Raw genomic sequence first — 18,431 nt, 5'->3', positions numbered from 1 at the left:
CATACATATATATATATATATATTGCCAAATAATTTCTTTGTAAATCATTCAGGAAAGAATTTCTTCTGGGTTTCTTTATTAAACATAAAGGTTATTGGTTTTCACGATTGATTGTGCATTGTAGCTGATGCGATCAATTGCTAAAAAAATGTTTTGAGAAATGATTGCTAAAAGGCTTTATGTTAAAAGGCCTGTGGTTATCAAAAGAATGGAATAATTTTAATGAATTGATCAATGTGTTTTATCTTTAAACCATAGGTTCTATTTTACAATTGTTATATATTTTTTGTTTAATGGGTGTTGTATGTGGAGGGGGTCACGGATTCCAACAGGCCTACTGGTAATTTTTCAGTGACCGTCAAAATAAGTAAGAAATTGAGTGCAACCAAAGGCTTTTAAAAATTACCCCAAAATAGGCAATACTGTAGGCACATGTCTCGGAATGCATCACAAGAAAATAAATGAGAATATGCAGAGGCCTCAATGAACTGAAGTAGAGAAAATACTTGTTGCTCCTTAACACAATTTTTAAAAAAATTCCCATTTGCAAAGGTTGGGGAGGGGAGTTTGAATTAAGGAGCCATTGTCGTAATATGTACATGTACAGTAGAGGTCCTGAATATGAGACTTTCAAAAAAGTCAATTTGGATCTTTTACTGAAAACAGTAAGTTGACAAATTGGTTTCTTTGTTAGTAGATGTAATAAAGGTTTCCAATAATATATCAGTAAAGGGTCTTTGCCTGTAGACTAAGTGGATTGTGATTTTGTAATTGTGATAAATTATGGAATTAGAAACAAGAGAATGCTGGAATTGAGGCAATACCAGTTTCTTGCTTCTGAATAGCCACATCATAGCATACCCTTTCATTGCTGCATGTAATCCATAACTCCAAATTTGAGCAAATCTACCCTGAAATATGACCGGATAAATGATGTAGGTACATACATGTACATCTAGTTTTCATTACTTTAAAATAGATTAGACCCTTCTTCCATGTACTTATAATAGAAACATTTAGGTTTAAGAAAAATCAGTACTTGTAAAAATTTTTTTTTGTTGCTTTGCTATTTCTTAAATAGATGTACATGTACATGATTATTGTTACCCATCCCCATATAAAATTAAATGCAAAGTATAACAAATGAAATAGGCAATCATGTAGGTTGATGCTTGTTTTTTGTTGCTAAATTTTGTCCATTGTCTGTTATATAATTGCTGTTTTGGGGGTTGTCTGACATATCTCCTCGGATGGATGCCCATATGAAATGTGGAAATTGTTCCAATTTACACTGTGACTGATGCTCAAATGACAGATGCTACCAACAAGAATAACATTTGTTCCTTGTTCACGACTTGAAGCACAAGCTCCCCTAATCCTAGACATTTCTTGAATGTACATGTAAAAAGTAACCTTTTAAGGAAAATGCTTTTGTTAGATTTAGATTTATTGGATCATATCAGTGGAACATGGGAATGGTATCTCAAGTAGCCAAAATATAGTGCAGTGACGTGAGACTTTGATTGAGGTGAAACAGTTTAAATGAGGTAATTTTGAGTTTAATAGAATGCCTTTCTTTCACAGAATGCAAAATTCTGTACAATCACGCAAAGTTGAACAGTCACTATTGGTATCAGTGGAACATGGGATTGTACAAGAAGCCATTATATATTTGCAATGGCTTGAGACTTTGACTGAGGTGAAACAGTTATCAATCTTTTAAATGAGGCAAGTTTGAGTTTAATAGAATGCCTTTCTTTCACAGAATGCGAAATTCTGTACAATCACGCAAAGTTGAACATTCATTAATTGGGATTTTACACCACCGTTGAAGTGGAACATTGCAGATTGTTCTCCAATGATTTATTCATTAGAATTGCATGCCACAATGACAAGAACCTTCTGAACCTTCTGAAGTTTGCACCGGCAGGGAGTAGACCGCAAAGCGCCAGAGTGCTGCTCATGTGTGGGTTAGAGTGTTGCTCTAAAACTTTCTACTGATGTTTTGTTTTTTATATGAGGATTCAAATCAGAAGAAAAAGAAAAATTATTGAGCTGGTGGTTTAATTCTTACGTAAGCACCCAACATTGCTAAAATTTCCATGTCTGTGTATCTCCATTGCTGCATGTTAAGAGAAACTTGAAAAAATAAAACATTGATACACTGAATATAAGAAATATCCATAGGCTAAATTATTTCTAATACATTATTTGCTGTGATAGCAATACGATCGGTACCATTTGCTCAGAGTCAAGAAACGGTCAAGTCAAGAAACAGTCCAGGCAGAGCAATTTTTGTAGATTTTGTCATTTGAGCATCTTGTTGGTCTACTGGGCTGGGGTATATGTCATGTTTTGTGGATATGTCAACATAAAACAATTGTCATGTGAGCTTATTTTGTAAAAATTACTGTTTATCACAGCTGGATTTGTTTTGAAAGCATGACACGTTTTTATGTCATTTTTTTGCAAAAGCTTTATTAAACATCCTGATGAGTGTATACTTTCTAGATTTCAATGATTTGAAATAAACGAAGATTGGCTGTAAATGGTGACTAGTTTGAATATTAAATTTAGATTTAATCTTTAAATCTCAACAGATTTGAATCAAAATCTCTTAGAGTTATGTTTAAATCAACAAGTGTTAATATTCGGTTGATCACTATTAACAGCTGATTCAGATTTATTTTAAATCCTTGGAATTGAGATAGTAGTAAACTAGTATGGGTATGATTTTAGACAACAATTTTACTATAATAACTCTAATTATGACAAATCTTTGTTTCGCATGTCTTTTTTTGTTGTATTGTTTTGGCTGCTTGCATTTTTGAAAAAAAATACTAGTAATTGATAGATTTGTTTTAATATCTAATGGAGCTTTGTCAAAAAAGTTGCAATCCACTGCAAATTTCTTCTTGCAAATTTATGATTGAAGATCAAATCTAACTAAAGCAAGTCAAATTGAACTTTAGGTTTTCAAAATGCAAGCCTGCAATTTGAGCGCAACTTTGCAACTGATTTGAAAGACTTAGGTTGATTCGGTTGAAAAAATAATGTTTACTGCTGATAAAGATTTCTAATGATAGAGTGCACATTCCTAGGAACAGTTAGTGCAGTGCATGAACAAGAAGATGCAATTAGTACAGTGCAAAATTAATTGTGGCTAATGACATAATCAAAGAGAGAGACAAAGAGAGATGTGAAGAGAGAGATAGCGACCCTGTAGACTATTCACTGAAAAAAACGCCGGTGTCAATTTAACACCAGCTTTGTATCTATATCGGTTCACAGTCCACACCAGAGAGGTGTTAGAACAACACCGGTTTGACATTAGGCTATAAACACCAATTTGGCATTCAAGCAATTCAATCAGTGTTAAACCAATATCAGTTTGATTCTTAACGGGTGTTGTTTCAATGCTTCTCTGGTGTGGACCGATATAGATACCGGTGTCTTTGCGGTGTTGTTCGAGGGGAGGGGATAATCTCTCTCGTCTTGTCTCAAACTTATTGTATTTCTTACATCCGACTTTTGTTGTTTATGATGTTGTACCGGCTTTGCATGGTATAACACATCTGCCCTACATGAAAGGGCATACTGGTATTCAATATGCCCATCGATTGATAGCTCAACAATCGCGCTCCTCCAAAATTTGTTCCTGAATCTTTGGGAGGGAATAAGGGAGATCATTTTTCTGGATTGCTCAGACAAGACTGATGAGAAATCTACAGAGGATTAGGACTTTCCCCTCCCTCTGGCAACAGTCTGAACATGAGAGAGAGAGAGAGAGAGAGCAATTTAATCTGTGTTTAAAGGTCAAGTCCACCTCAGAAAAATGTTGAATTGAATCAAAAGAGAAAAATCAGACAAGCACAATGCTGAAGATTTCATCAAAATCGGATGTAAAATAAGAAAGTTATGACATTTCAAAGTTTCGCTTATTTTTAACAAAATAGTAATATGAACGAGCCAGTTACATCCAAATGAGAGAGTTGATGATGTCACTCACTCACTATTTCTTTTGTTTTTTATTGTTTGAATTATACAATATTTCAATTTTTACGAATTTGACTATTAGGACTTCCTTGCCTGAAGCACAAAATGTTAAAATAATGGAATTCCACGTGTTCAGGGAGGAATGAAACTTCATTTCACATGACAATGACGAGAAAATCAAAATATTTCAAACAATAAAAAACAAAAGAAATAGTGAGTGAATGACATCATCGACTCTCTCATTTGGATTTAGCTGGCTCGTTCATATAACTGTATTTGTGAAATGAAGCAAAACTTTGAAATGTCATAACTTTCTTATTTTACATCCGATTTTGATGAAATTTTCAGTGTTATGCTTGTTGATTTTTTCTCTTTTTATTCGAATCAAGTTTTTGTTAGGGTGGACTTGTCCTTTAATAAACTAACCCAAAAGAAAAAAAAAACTCTAATAAAAAGAAATCCCTTTGCAAAGATAGACTGAGCAAGTTTGTTTCTCTCCAGTGTTGATTATGCTTTAGTCTTAATTTACATGTTGCTATTGAGAAAAAAGGCTAACAAACTTTTGCATGAAAATGCTATGTGTCTGCTTGTATCTTTGTCTTGTTTTCTCAATGTCTGTTTGTCCTTTAGTCCCAATCTCCCACCGTTTCTCAACCTCACACGTCCGAAAAAGACAAACAAAATCAGGTGAGCATGTTGCTAGGAGTTGTAATTTCTAATACAGAAATTAATCTAAAAAAAAAGCTTGTACAGTATGTTTCTCAGTTTGTTCTTTGCACTCGCTGCTTATCTTCTGTCTGGGCAGCCTCTGATCTTGCTTCTTTATTTGCATGAAAAGCTTGGAATATATTATGACATTATTAATGAAGTTTCAAATCATTATCTCAGAATAGAGATAGAAATGTATCATGAGGTGGAGATGGTATAAAGGATATATCTAAGATTTCAGTACAATGAATGTTCTTTCCAAACTTTGTATGAATGTTTAAACATACTTTTACTCATGCCAATCGTGTTAAATATGTTTTATGAAGATTTTGTTAATATTGATATACACATGCACTTGCTCTTTACTTTCAACACTTATGTTGGTTTCAATCCAATTTGCTTTTTCATTTGTGTTCTTTATTGATAGTTTTGAAATACTAGTAATCTTTTGTTTTAGTTTCCTTTCCCCCTCTCTCTTCCTCCCTTTCTCTCTAGCACCGCTGTGTAAATTGTTATGATTGGATCGATCGTGGGTTACCTAAAATGTTACGTTAAAAACAGCAAATGTTATTCCCTAAACCATTTGAGCTCTGACAACCAGCCTAGCTTGATAGTAGAGGTTTTTAAAGATATTTGACGATTTTCTTTATTAAGATCTTTACTGAATAAAAGAATGTGCAAGAATAAAGGCACACCCAAGACTTTTCCATTTTAATACAGGATAGAGGTCTCGAAGTTTAAGGTTTTATACTGAGGAACAAATATATGGATCTTCTTTTTTAGGCCTTAAAAAATTGGTATGTTAACCTCATAATAGCAATAATATGCTTTTATACAGCGCTTTATCAATCTATGACTGCTCAAAGCACTTCACAATTTATCAGTGATTTTCACAAACAAAGTTGCTCCCAACTATATAAATCAGTTGCAAGGATTTCAGCTACTACATATACATGTAGCAGCAGTTTTCACTGAAAATCTCTTGTCGAAATTCCTTCATGGAATACAATATGCTGTTCCGGGTCCTGCTTCATAAAGATATTGTACAATTTCTATAACAAAGTTGCTATCAGCCAATCAGATTAAAGGATTTCAGTAGCTTTTAACTAATTGTTTTACTACAGCAAGTTTTATGAAACATGCTATTATTGCTCTATGTGATTGCATGAAATGGTTATTAATCTGTGTTGGAACTGTGTACTATCGTTACATGGATATGTCTGATTTCAGTACGTGTGTGTTGTGTTTTTGATGTGCTAAATATCTAACCTTCTTGTTTTGGTAGACTAAACCTATTCCTCCTGCTAAACCCAAGAACGTCACTTTCAAAGAGGTGAGAGGTCGCAACTAAACCTTCGCACGAAACAGGAATGATCTAACCCACGTTATAACCACCCCCACCCCCCTCACAAAGTTCTGTAATTCAGGCTTGAGCAATCGTACATATGTTATGCTAGGAGTCCACAAGGCTCGTGCCAGATGGTGCCAGTTTGAACCAGTTCAAAGCAGCTATGGTGCCTAGTGTCGTCAATAAGGTGCCTTGTGGTGTGCAGTTGCTCAAACTGGCTCACAAACATGTTGAAATTTTGGTCGCCATTACGCGCAACCACGTGCCAGTTGGGAAGCAATTTGAGCTACTGCACACCACTAGGCGCCACAGCCGCTTTGCATTGGCACAAAATTGAACCAGCTGGTGCAAACTGGAACCAACTGGTGCCAACTGGTGCCAGCCCGGTGCATGACTACTAGCATCAGATTGACATGTTCGAAAAGATTATTCTGTGATGATTATATCATCATTGAATATATCAGCAAAATCTTGAAAACTGTCCAGAGATTGATTCTATGGACTTAGTGTGCCATAGATCTATTGTAAGATTGTCTGCAATAAATCTTATGATTGAAAATAATTGTCTGCAAAATAAAAGCCATGTATATATGAAAGAAATAAAATTGATGGTAAATTATTATCTGTTTTTGTTAATACATGTACATAGTACAGATCTGATTTCCTTAACAAAGAGAGAATAAATACTCAAGCTTGAATTTCAGAATTTATAATGAGGGGTCCAGCATGCTTCGCAGTGTCATCCTACTAAAAAAAACCATAAACAAAAAAAATCTAGTTTCATTACACTCACACAACACCCACTCGCCTAGACTGAAATAATGCTCTCCATATCATACACATGCATATGTATAGTGCGTACATGTAGTTCATACTATGATAAATAAATCAAGGTTTGTTCATTTCATAGCTTTCATTCATAGAAGAAATAAGGGTAAATGATTATAACTAAAAGAATTTCTAAAAACTAAAGCTATTATTTTTGTCAAATCTCTGGATTACATTGAATCTTTTGCCAAGATTCTTGTCTTGTGTGGGCGAAAAATTTGTAGAATGATATAATCAGTATGTACATTTGATTTGATATGCTGTCACATCATGAATGGAAAGTGAATATTTATTTGCCATTCATATCACAAATACATTCATTCATTTGCCTCTTAAAGAGAAATGCCAGTAGTTGCAGTAGACACTGATTTCATGAGAACGTCTGTAAAACCAGGCTTAATTGTCAGATTATCATCGAGGATCTAGATCTGGTACAATTACATAATCTGAACTTTGTGAATTCTTGAAATCTACGCTGAAAAATGTTCACACTGAAGATCACCAACACAGATATGCACCCGTGGGACAGTGTATTAATATTGCTGGAATAAAGACCCGACGGAAGTGACCGAATCCGCACTTATTTTGCTGATTTCTCAGCAATTACACAATTTCTTCCAGAATCCTTTGGCACATATTTTTTATTCATACAAACAGACACTTGGGTGGTCATATTAGATTCTGTCAAAAGTCATTTTGAGATCATTACCAAAACTGGAATTTATCTTTAAGCCCAGCACACACTATGAAATTAAAATAAAATTATATAAACATATCTTATTGGATATACAGAGAGAACATTAAGACTATAAGATCACTGTTCGAGTCTTATGCACTCATCACATGTATTTACAATACAAATGGAAAGAGATTCATGTACCACAAGTCATTCAATTATATTGTTCCAGTGTATTCCATCCTTTCATTCAAAACAAACAATTTATCTATTTCATGAAGTAAACTGAAATTGTCTCACAAAAGAAATCTAATATTGCATGTTTGACATTTGTATTATTCCACTGCTAGAAATATAATATGTATGCCCCCTGGCTACTGCACGCATTTAGATTTGCATACTACATGTGTAGATGATAAAATAATTCTAAATCCATTCTGTATGGTTAGCATACTGGAAATATGAAAAGGAAAATAATGATTTTGTACTGATATAGTACAGCATGATATGAAAAGACTTTGGTATCAGTTTTGGAGAGCTTGCCTATGATGTACAATGGTGAATAATAATACTTTCTTAGGCTGATAAGCTTGATTGCATCATACAAGTAATTTGCATGGATCTGCATCTGGACAATGTTGAAATGCTGCATCATGTACAAGTATGCGTTATAGTAAATCATTCGGCGTGTTTCTACAGTGAGTCGTTGAACAGTTTTACCCGCGTAAGTATCCAGAATTCTGGAAAACTTCCCTGTAGAAACCGACATGATGCGGTTTATTGATAACCCCATCACTCAAAATACGGTTTCTCAAAACCACCTCTGGGAGGTGGTTATTGCCGTGTTAATCTGTTTATTTGCGACGCGGAATGTGAGTTAATCAGATTATTCGCTCTGTAGAAGCAGGTTGCTTAAAGGGCGATCCTGTTTTTCGATTCCGGTAAAGATAAACTGTTCTTAATGATTCTGTGTAGAAACACGCGATAGATTTTATGTACTTCATGAAAAAAGTATTGGGAGCATTCTCAGCGCCCCCCCTAAAATATGTTTATAAAGGAGGGAAATTATCACAAAACTCTCTGCTTTACATGTATATTCTGAATGACATTCTCTTTTCTTCTGTCTTTTCATTGCAATTCCCCCTGTTGATCACACCCATTTCTCACTTACAGGAACTTGACCCTGTTTCACAAAGGGAAGTGCTTGTATGCAATACCAAACTAAATCACAACTTCTTTACCAACCAATCAGGAGCATGCATTTCTGCTTCAATTTGATTTGTTTTGGTTGAGGACAGTGTGGGGGCCCATTGGCCGATGAGATTTTTACACCCTTAAATACATGTAGAAACAGAATTTTTGAATATTTGGCTCCCCATAATTCTAGTGCAGAGTTAGACCATTGTCTAAGTTAAACCCGACTTAAGAATACAGGCCAAAGACTTCTTTGTTGATTTTTGTCATGATGGACTTTCGACAACATTTTTGGTTCTTGAATCCTTTGGGTATGGCTAAGCGAGAATTCCTGATTGAAATCCCGGGTTTTCTGTGATGCAGAAAACTGACAATTTTCACGGAAATCGAGCAAACTGAATTCACAAAATATCACAGCAAAAAGCAACATTTCCTTTCCCTCTTTTTTACTTTCAGCTTCATTTCCACAGCATCACAAGCGGAGGGTCATCCTCTTTCATTTCGTCAGGAACACCCATTTTAAGCACTTTGTCCTTTATATCGTCCACTTTCCTTTTAGGTCTGGGCAGTTACTTCAATGTCAACACTGCACGTCAATAGTGCTCTTTACCAGTTCACATATCACTTCAAAACATCCTATCATCTTTATCTTGTATTACAAGTTCTTCCAATTTCTTGTCAAATGATGTTGTATATTTCCAACTGAAACTTTGAAATTGATAACTTTACTTACCAAAATCTTCATAAAAAACATACAAATCAAGAAGTATGAATATTTCAATAAAATACATTATAACAAAAGTGAGTATATTTTTGATGTTGACTGGATAACCAGCATATGGTCCAAGTTTATGGAATTATTCAATACATCTCTCTTAGAAAACAGTTAGAAACAATCACAATGTTGTGATTGATGTGAATTATTCTCTTGTTTTTCTAAAGATTGGATCCAGTCTGGACGATAGGAAAAATGGAATTAAAGTGGAGTTGACTTTATATGTCGTTACTGATTGGTGTGTGGTGATGTGTCACTTTCTGAAAAAAGATATCTTCATTGTTTGGGGATTATTTCTGAAAGGTGGATGTGTTGTGTCATAGGAATGTCACTTTCTAAGAATTCTTTATATTTTTTTTGTTTTCATTTGATCAGGTTACCCAGTCAACATCATCATCTTCCCAACCAACGACTCCTACAAGTACCATTGTTTCAGCTTCAAACGGCACATCTCAGAATACCTCCCCAGACAAACGCAAACCAGAAGAGAGTTACTACAGCAGTGTGACTTCCTTTGAGAGCCAATACTCGGCTCGTTCTTCGGGCACGCAAGCCATGAGGAACAGCGGTGGATCCCCCGCAAGGTCGGAACCCAGCAGCAGTCGCAATAACGACTTGACACCGACGGGTCGCGAGTTTGTCGAAGGGTTCCCCTACCAGGACATGTCGGGTGTGGACGTTACGTACAGGAGGCAGAACTCTAATAATGAGAAGGGCACCCTGAGATCAGGGAAGGCATCTCCACTTAATGAGCGCCCTCAGAGTTTGCCCCCGTCCAGCCCCGCCCATACTGACCTCAGTGAGCGAAGGCTGTCCCTCTACGATAATGTGGACGTTTATTACAATGCGCATTATGAGCAGAGCATGGAGGAGTCTTTGGAAGCCGTTGGAACGCCAACGGCTCACGCGCAGGACGGGATGTTCTATGTGACCGGAGTGACGAACGATCCTCGAGTGACGGGGATGTCGCAAGGGTTGGATCAAGCGGCAAGCACTGAAATTGGCAATACTTCCTCAAACTTCAAGACCTACCCAGAGCCTGGACAAGCTCCAGGAACCTCTTCGCAGCTGAGCTCTCCTCCGCCCCCAACCAAACCCACCAGCCTGGGTAACCTGCAGTCCTTTGAAGTACAGAAGACATCCCATCAATATCAGAAGAGGACGTCGTGGGAAGGGTCACAGTCGCAACCGAGCTTTAGCCCCAGCCGTAGTCCTGGAGCAACAGCATCCGCTCCAGCTCGACCTGCAGGTGTCTCCCCTGTGCGGACATCGCCAACACGCAAGCCAGCCAGTCCCATCAATGGCGTTCAATACTTTCATTCACAGGTCACCTATATATGAAAACCTCTCCGGTAAGGGTCAAATGTCAAAGCTCAAAGGTCATTCAAGGTCAAACTGAAAGATGGGAGAGGATAGAATGTAAAAGAGGACCAACTAGTGTGTAACATCCAGAATAATATGTAGGAACAATATTAGATTAGATATAGTCAGAGCATTGCTTGTTAAAAGTAGTGTAATCCCTTAGGGTCAAAGGTCATAAGTCACCTCCTTATTCAAAATGCAAATATCTGCAGCAATAGGTGACATCTTGTGCCTCTTTTAAAAGGTGTTAAACATTTCTAAGTGGTTTGAAGAAATACATTGTAAGAATATACCTCAAGGTACAGTACAAGTTCTTTATCTGCAAGAAATCAGTAAGTTTTGGAAAATTGAATTTTGCAGATGAAATGAAAATATGTTTTGAAAATTTGGTAATTTAAATGATCAACGGCCGACATATCAATTATGAGCGCTAAACTTTTCATATTTTTATGAAAAAGTGATCATTACATTCTAAATAGCATGGAAATAAAACAAAATCATGAATTCTCTCAAAATTACAAAGATCAGTCAGTATATTGATTTGATTGATGAATTATTGCCATATTAATATTTCTGTTCCTTTTCTAAACTATTGTAAATGAACCAAGAAATTTGGTTAATTCACATACATGCCCTAATGGAGATTAAAGAAACTCTGATAATTGTGCAAACACAATATTCCAAAAACATGCTTTAACACAAATTTTAACAAGGAATAGTATAAATGATTATACAATATGTTGTCGATTTGGGATGTATACCCAGTAAATCTTTAGTGCGTAGCCACACTTGGTTTTTCTTCCTTAATTCTATTAACTTTTATCACATTTTTTCCCCGAACATATTGTTTGTATTTAACTTTTGTATTAATGGATACTACAATAATGCATCTTTTATCAGTTACCTGTCATTAGATTACGAATAAAATAGTGTTTGTCTTTATCAATACTATCATTCACTACTGGAAAGTTCATATTTTATGATATTTAAGAGCTGTTTCTTGCATATTAACTCCATTCTTTTGGAACTACTTATTGGTGTTTCCTTATTCACACCACTCTGTATACATATATGTATAACCAAAGAAAGAGAGTGGTGTTCTAATCTCTGACCAAATTTAGCCCTCAGAAAGGTACCCATAGGAAAGAGAAGGGCTATTTACCAGTCTATGTCCAATTACATAGACCCACACACTCATTTTCATGTGTGTCTCTTTTTTGTACCATGTACATGTTTGGAGTATCTTTATTTCAAGTGCAAAACTATCAGTGTACATATTGTATATTTATTAGATAGAGGAGAACATTTCTACCCTATTTCTGAATTTTTTATAAGAACCATTTGATATAGGACTCTACATGTATGTTTGTGCCATAGGTGTATATCAATGTTTTTAATACATTGGTTTTAATATTTTCATGGCAAATGTTCATTGTTGTCAGTTTCCATTTATGTACAGCGATAAGTAGGAAAATCTTCAGTTTCCCCTTTCCTCTTTCCTTACCTATTCCCATACATGTCGTTTGATGTGGGTTGTTTGGGTATTAATGTATACATTCTGTCAAAATCAAATGTTCATGTATTAATTAGTTGCCTGTTATCTGGCTTTCCATAGTTTCTGTTGATTGGATCAATCACATCTCTCTATAAGATGGGGCCCAGGAAGTTCATATAATGTTTTAATCATGTTTCAAAGTGGCAGCATCATTTTGCTACAATTTAAAAAAAAATAATTATTTTTACTTTTATGAGGATTGAACTAAATTGGATTGATTCAAATATGACATGATATAAGTGCATGGCTGTCAATGCTTATTATCACATTTATCTTACTATCCCAGCTTCTGAATTGGAATACATTTTAAAATCTCTTCCTTTTGCCATCTTGTCGTGCATATTTTAGTCATTAGAGCTGTAAAGTAATTCAAATATTGCCTAAGTATGACAATAAATTATCTGATGTGTTATGGTTTTCTTTTTGGGAAAGTAAGATGTTTTTTTAAACTTTACCTATGTCCTTGTAGGGTTCTACACAATAATTTTGCACTTTGATTAGATTTACAGGTTTTAGTATTTTATTGTATATGAAATTTAATTTTATATCATTAGATGTATTTTGATTTAAGTAAAAAATGTGTTTTAATGGAACTTCTGAGAAGGTTGTGTACATGTGTAAATGTAAATTGTAATTTAGGATTGCAATAATATTTGTTTTTTGTATATGAATCAGAATGGCGTGATGGTAGAACAAAAAGGCGGTAAATCATATTTTCTTAAATTTGATGTGGTGTGTGTTCTCTCTGGAGGAAGAGCCTGAAAAAAGTGTAAGTGTTAAAAAGACGTATGTGCCCTGAAGATGTGAATGTTATCTCTGTAATAAATAATCATCAAGAAACATATTAAGATAGGAACAGCAGTGGGCTGTATTTTTAGCTTGAGGCTAACAACCTGTTTAGGATAACTTTGTGCAAGGGATCTGAGATGGTGATTTTGCTTTCAACAGATATCTACCACCCGGACATCTACCCCCCGGACATCTACCAGCCGGACATCTACCCCCCGGACATCTACCCCCTGGATATCTATACCCCCTGGATATCTACCACCCGGACATCTACCACCCGGACATCTCCCCCCCCCCGACATCTCCCCCCCCCGACATCTACCACCCGGACATCTACCACCTGGACATCCACCCCCCGGACATCCACCCCCTGGACATCTACCCCCCGGACATCTACCCCCTGGACATCTACCCCCCGGATATCTACCCCCCGGACATCTACCCCCCAGACATCCACCCTCGCACATCTACCCACGGGGTAGATGTCCGGGGGGTGGGTGTCGGGGGGTAGATGTCCTAGAGGGTACTTGTCCTAGGGGGTACTTGTCCTAAGGGGGTAGATATCCGGGGGGTGGATGTCTGGGGGGTAGATGTCCAGGGTGTAGATGTCCGGATACAGTTAATTGGATATAAGAGATTTCAAAAGCACACGCAAGCTTTGTGACACTTAAAAAAACACTAAAAGATAGCGCCTCTTTGCTTAAAGGCGAAATATTTAAGATTCTTAGCAGAGCTGAAATACAGGTGGTGGTGTTCCTTGCCTGGCTGAATTCATTGATGGGGATGTCCGTTGGGAACTCTTATATGCCCTACACATTAATATCATCTTTCAAGGACAACAAGCATGATGAATGATCAAACACAATGGAAGTATTGGAGTATGAACCAAACTTTCTATGAAACTAGTTTTTGGTTACAAATGAATATTGAATTTATCTTTCTCATCGGTATTGATGGAGGACATGAATTGTAGTATTCCAAAGAAGTGTGAGCTAACTTTTTTTTTTCAGTCTTGACTTAGCCCTGGCATGATTTCCAATTTGCTGTTATTATATTATTACCTATGGTGGCGTCCTCCATTTAAAATGTGAACATAATGCCATTTCTGAAAGATATCAGTCAACATTCTGACAGGAAAATCTAAACTCTAGCTGTAAAGTTGTCAACTCAAATTTACTCAAATAATGCCCAGCGCACACTATGCGATTCGATTTGCTCTAAGATCCGACTGCAAAAAAGTTGCCAATTGCATTTCGGTGCAATCGCATTGTAGGTCAGCGCACACATTACAACAGCGCCTCCTCTTTTATGCGTATGTTGTCTGCACTGCAGTAGCTCCGCAAATTGGCTGTGACGTCATGGTCTAGGACATTCTGATTCGCTCAAAATCACGATGAATTGCAGCAAGCAAAAAGATTTTTACCTGTTTAAAATGTCTGCAATTTGATGTGGGTTTCTTTTGCAACAAATCAGATCGCAATGGAAGCGCGTTGCAGGTTGGCGCACACTCTGCTGTTCTGTTGCGATCGGATCTCAGTGCAGTCGTGTGGCATGGGGTGTGCTAGGCTTTAGCTATAAGTCTAACCATCCCCTTCAGAGTTCTGAGTTATATTTACCATGATTAAGTTGTAAAAGTAGAGTAATTTCAAGCTTTTGAATCAAAATGCATTGGTACATAATTTGGTAATGGATTGTTGACATAAAAAAATTCATTTTTTTCTCTTTATTTTATTGATGTTGGAATGTTCAAGTTTATTTTCTATTTCATATATTTTCCATGCAAATTTAGAATAATTATGTATCATTGTGAAGGAAGTGTAACATCGGTGAAATGTTGTGTTTCATGTGTTTTGTATTTGTACATTTGTGTATGCTTTATTATAATTATATATGTTGTATTCAAATTTTTATTAGTTGATTGTCATATGAGTCAAGCATAGAGTGAGGAGAATATTATGGAATATACCTGAGCATTTTCGTTTGCTTCATGAATGTATGGTTGCATATTTGAAGCAATCTATGTCCAGAATTTATACAGTAAAGCATTTGTTTTCAGCAGTTACTTACATGTTGATCTGTAGTGTACCTCTGTCTGTTTTTTATGTTTTCAGCTTTAATTTCTTACTGTGGGGATTTAAATTCATGATTGTTATTATTTTCTTAAATTTACAAGTGACATCATATTTCTTCTGGAGGAGCTATATGTGTAGGCTCCTGGGTTAATATGTATTTTAGGGCATAAATATCTCCTTTTCAAAAGTTTAATGAGACAACTTTCATGTGTTTTTTTAATATCTTTATTCCTTTTGATATCTCGTTTCTGTCCAGCATGCACCGTTTGTCTTTTACTATGTACATTGTTTTCTAATCAGTCTCTCCGACTTATTTTTCTTCTGTATAACTATCTATCTATCCATCCATCCATCCATCTATCTATCTATCTATCTATCTATCTATCTATCTTTCTTACTATCCATCTAGCCACCCATCTCTCTTTTCTATATCCATCCATCTATCTATTTTGTCTCTTCTTTAATCATTGGAATACTAGTCTATCTTTTAGTCAATTTTCAGTCTCTGTGTTTGCCCTGATCATGTTCACCCTTCATTTCTTGTTTACCATCTACTATTCATATACCTCTTCATCATCAACCCACCCCCAATCCTATATATCATCTGCTAATTTAGTCAAAATCTTGTGAGAAATAACTCTTTAATTCTACACGTTTGCTGTTCCTCTCTATACATCTATGATTGCCTGCAAAGCCATATTTTGCCATGAATGAAATTAAAGTAATGTTGAAACAATTTTATTGATATTTTCAGGACAACTCTAGCAATACAGCTTCTGAGTGTGTTTATGATTTATGCTTCTATTGCTTTTGTCTTTTATCTGATTTTAAATGCATATTTTTCTTCTTTTTTTCCAGCCACGTGTATGCTTTCATTGTAATTATATATCTATGTCTGTGGAGAAAAAGTAGAAAATATGTTACTTCGTTTACATAGGAATATTTGATTTTGAGTCATGTAAATGTTTGGTTTGGAATTAATTCTCAAATTGAGAACGCATAATTTTTATCTTTTATTTTTGTTGCTGTTATTTTGGTATCTGCTTCCTATGATTTGCATGTAAATATGGCTGCGAAGTCGCTTTGTGAATTAAAGATGTTTTTATTTTCGAGAATCTGTGAGGTATTCTGCGTGCAGGATGACAATAATTATCTTTGGTATACCGGTTTTGGAGTGGTGTTTTACTGCTAGAATGAGAGCCACTTGGAGGTGTATAAAACCCCTTTTATCATGAAATAATGTACATTATTATACACTGTGAACGTCTTTGCATTATGATACTGATGATGATGATTATTGTTATTATTCTTATGTTTGAAGATTTAGAGTAATATATGTGGGATAGATAAAGATTTAAACTGTCTACATGGTTTTTTGTTTGTTGTTGGTTTATTAATGTTTTAACAGAGATAGTGGTGATGATCATTGTAGATGTTGACAATTATCATTATGTTGCTGGCAATAGTGATGATTATGAATAATTTGATTATGATAATGATGATGATGGTGATAATGATGTTGGTGATGATGATGATGAATAGGATGATTGTAATCATGATAGTATTTGCAACGGCGTAGATTATGATGAGGATGATGATAACAATGGTCATAATGAGGATGGTGATGATGATGATGCTGACATTGATGAAAATTACAAGGATTATCATAATGATGATGATGGTGGTGGTTATGATGATGGTCATAACACTATCTGGATTTGTAAAGTCAATTTTTGAGTCAGGTAAATGTTAAGAAGATAAACTTCTTGCTGAAGGAAAACACGTCATGGCTGGAATTTGAACATATGACCCTCTGAAAGGCGAGAGTAAGAACCACTAGACCACGACACGTCCACATGAGAAGAAAAAGGAGGAGGGTGGTGATGGTTGTGGAGATGATGTTGAAAAGCAAACGAATATTGGAGAGGAATATCAAATTGTGGTGGTGATACTTGTAATGATGGAGATGATGGTGGCTTAGGTGAAATTGCTTTAGGGGATTCACAAGCTCTCGAAGAGAGCGTACTGTTTTAGTGACATTTGACCTGCCATACGTTTTGTACACGAGTCAAAATGGCTTCAGCGGGATATATTTAAGGTTACTTTAGGAGGGTAAATGTTTAATCATAAGCAATGACGTCACAATACACACGATACTCGACCACGGCTTTTCATGTTTCGGAGAAGTGCGATGAAATGGTACATAATTAAAATACGTGTTATCCTGACGAGAAATGTACCTTAAAAACTTATATTTTTCCGGCGTCCAAAACTTTTTGCCTATCTAACATCATCAAATTGACCCCTCCCCCGAACTTGTATCATAAAAATCTTTTCTACGCCCCTCTCTCACTCTCTTTCTACCTCTGCACCTTTATCTTTCTCTCACCGCTTCTCCCAATCTGTTTATTTCTCTCCCCCTCTTACTCCTTCTCCTCTCTCTCTTTTCTTATCTTTCCTACCCCTTCTTCCTTTCATCCTATGTTTCATCCCCTCTTCTCTTCCAACTCTCTGCCACGCCCCTAGCTCTCTAATTTCTTAGCACCTGCTCTCCCGGACTTCCCCCATCTAACTTTAACCCTAAATTGGTTCCTCCCCACCTGGACATGCATCCTGAGTTTCTTTTCTCGACACCCCTCCCCCTCTTATCCCTTCTCTCCCCCTTCCCCCTCTCCCCCTTTGTCTTTCTTCTGTCTCTTCTCTCTCCTCTTTCACCCTAATTTCTCTATTTCTTCTTCTATATACCCCTTCTCCCTTCCCTCCTGTGTTTCATCACCTCTTCTCTACTAACTCTACCATGCCCCCTCCTCACTAATTTCTTGACCCCAGTGCACTCCAAACCTTTTCCCTTCTAACTTTAACCTCAAATTGACTCATCCCCTCAGACCTGCTCATGCAACATGAAAGTTTCTCTCTCGACACCCTTTCTGTTATCTTTCTCTTGGTGTCTCTGTCTCCACTCTCTCTTATCTCTCATAATATCTTCCCTCTTCTCCCCCTCTCTTTCCTCTCATTGTCTCTCCCTCTCTTATTCCTTTTATTATATCTCTTCCCCCCTCTCTCTTTCTCTTCCATGTCTTTCTTTCCTCTCCCTCTCTCTCTCTTACTCTCCTTGTCTCTTTCTCTC

General features: G+C 36.3%; 1 protein-coding gene and 1 long non-coding RNA gene across 7 annotated transcripts in view; both read left to right on the top strand.

The window, feature by feature from the left end:
- The window catches only part of LOC121405953 (USP6 N-terminal-like protein), a 70,452-nt gene extending 57,326 nt beyond the window's left edge, over positions 1 to 13,126 (top strand). For 3 of the 6 annotated variants that reach the window (XM_041596947.1, XM_041596945.1, XM_041596946.1), the window contains 3 exons: positions 4,628 to 4,684; positions 5,991 to 6,038; positions 9,902 to 13,126. In XM_041596947.1, the coding sequence (XP_041452881.1) occupies positions 4,628 to 4,684; positions 5,991 to 6,038; positions 9,902 to 10,867 (1,071 nt within the window). In that variant the 3' untranslated portion in view covers positions 10,868 to 13,126. The remainder of the gene's footprint in view (positions 1 to 4,627; positions 4,685 to 5,990; positions 6,039 to 9,901) is intronic. The other 3 variants (XM_041596950.1, XM_041596948.1, XM_041596951.1) reach the window with 3 other exon arrangements.
- LOC121405954 lies at positions 609 to 2,770 on the top strand. Its single transcript, XR_005968733.1, has 2 exons — positions 609 to 1,548; positions 1,730 to 2,770. It is a non-coding gene; the product is annotated as an uncharacterized LOC121405954 (long non-coding RNA).
- Positions 13,127 to 18,431: the final 5,305 nt, after the last annotated feature.

The sequence above is a fragment of the Lytechinus variegatus genome, chromosome 19 (assembly GCF_018143015.1).
Source record: "Lytechinus variegatus isolate NC3 chromosome 19, Lvar_3.0, whole genome shotgun sequence".
NCBI classification, from domain to species: domain Eukaryota; kingdom Metazoa; phylum Echinodermata; class Echinoidea; order Temnopleuroida; family Toxopneustidae; genus Lytechinus; species Lytechinus variegatus.
This window is presented reverse-complemented; position numbering and strand designations above follow the sequence as displayed.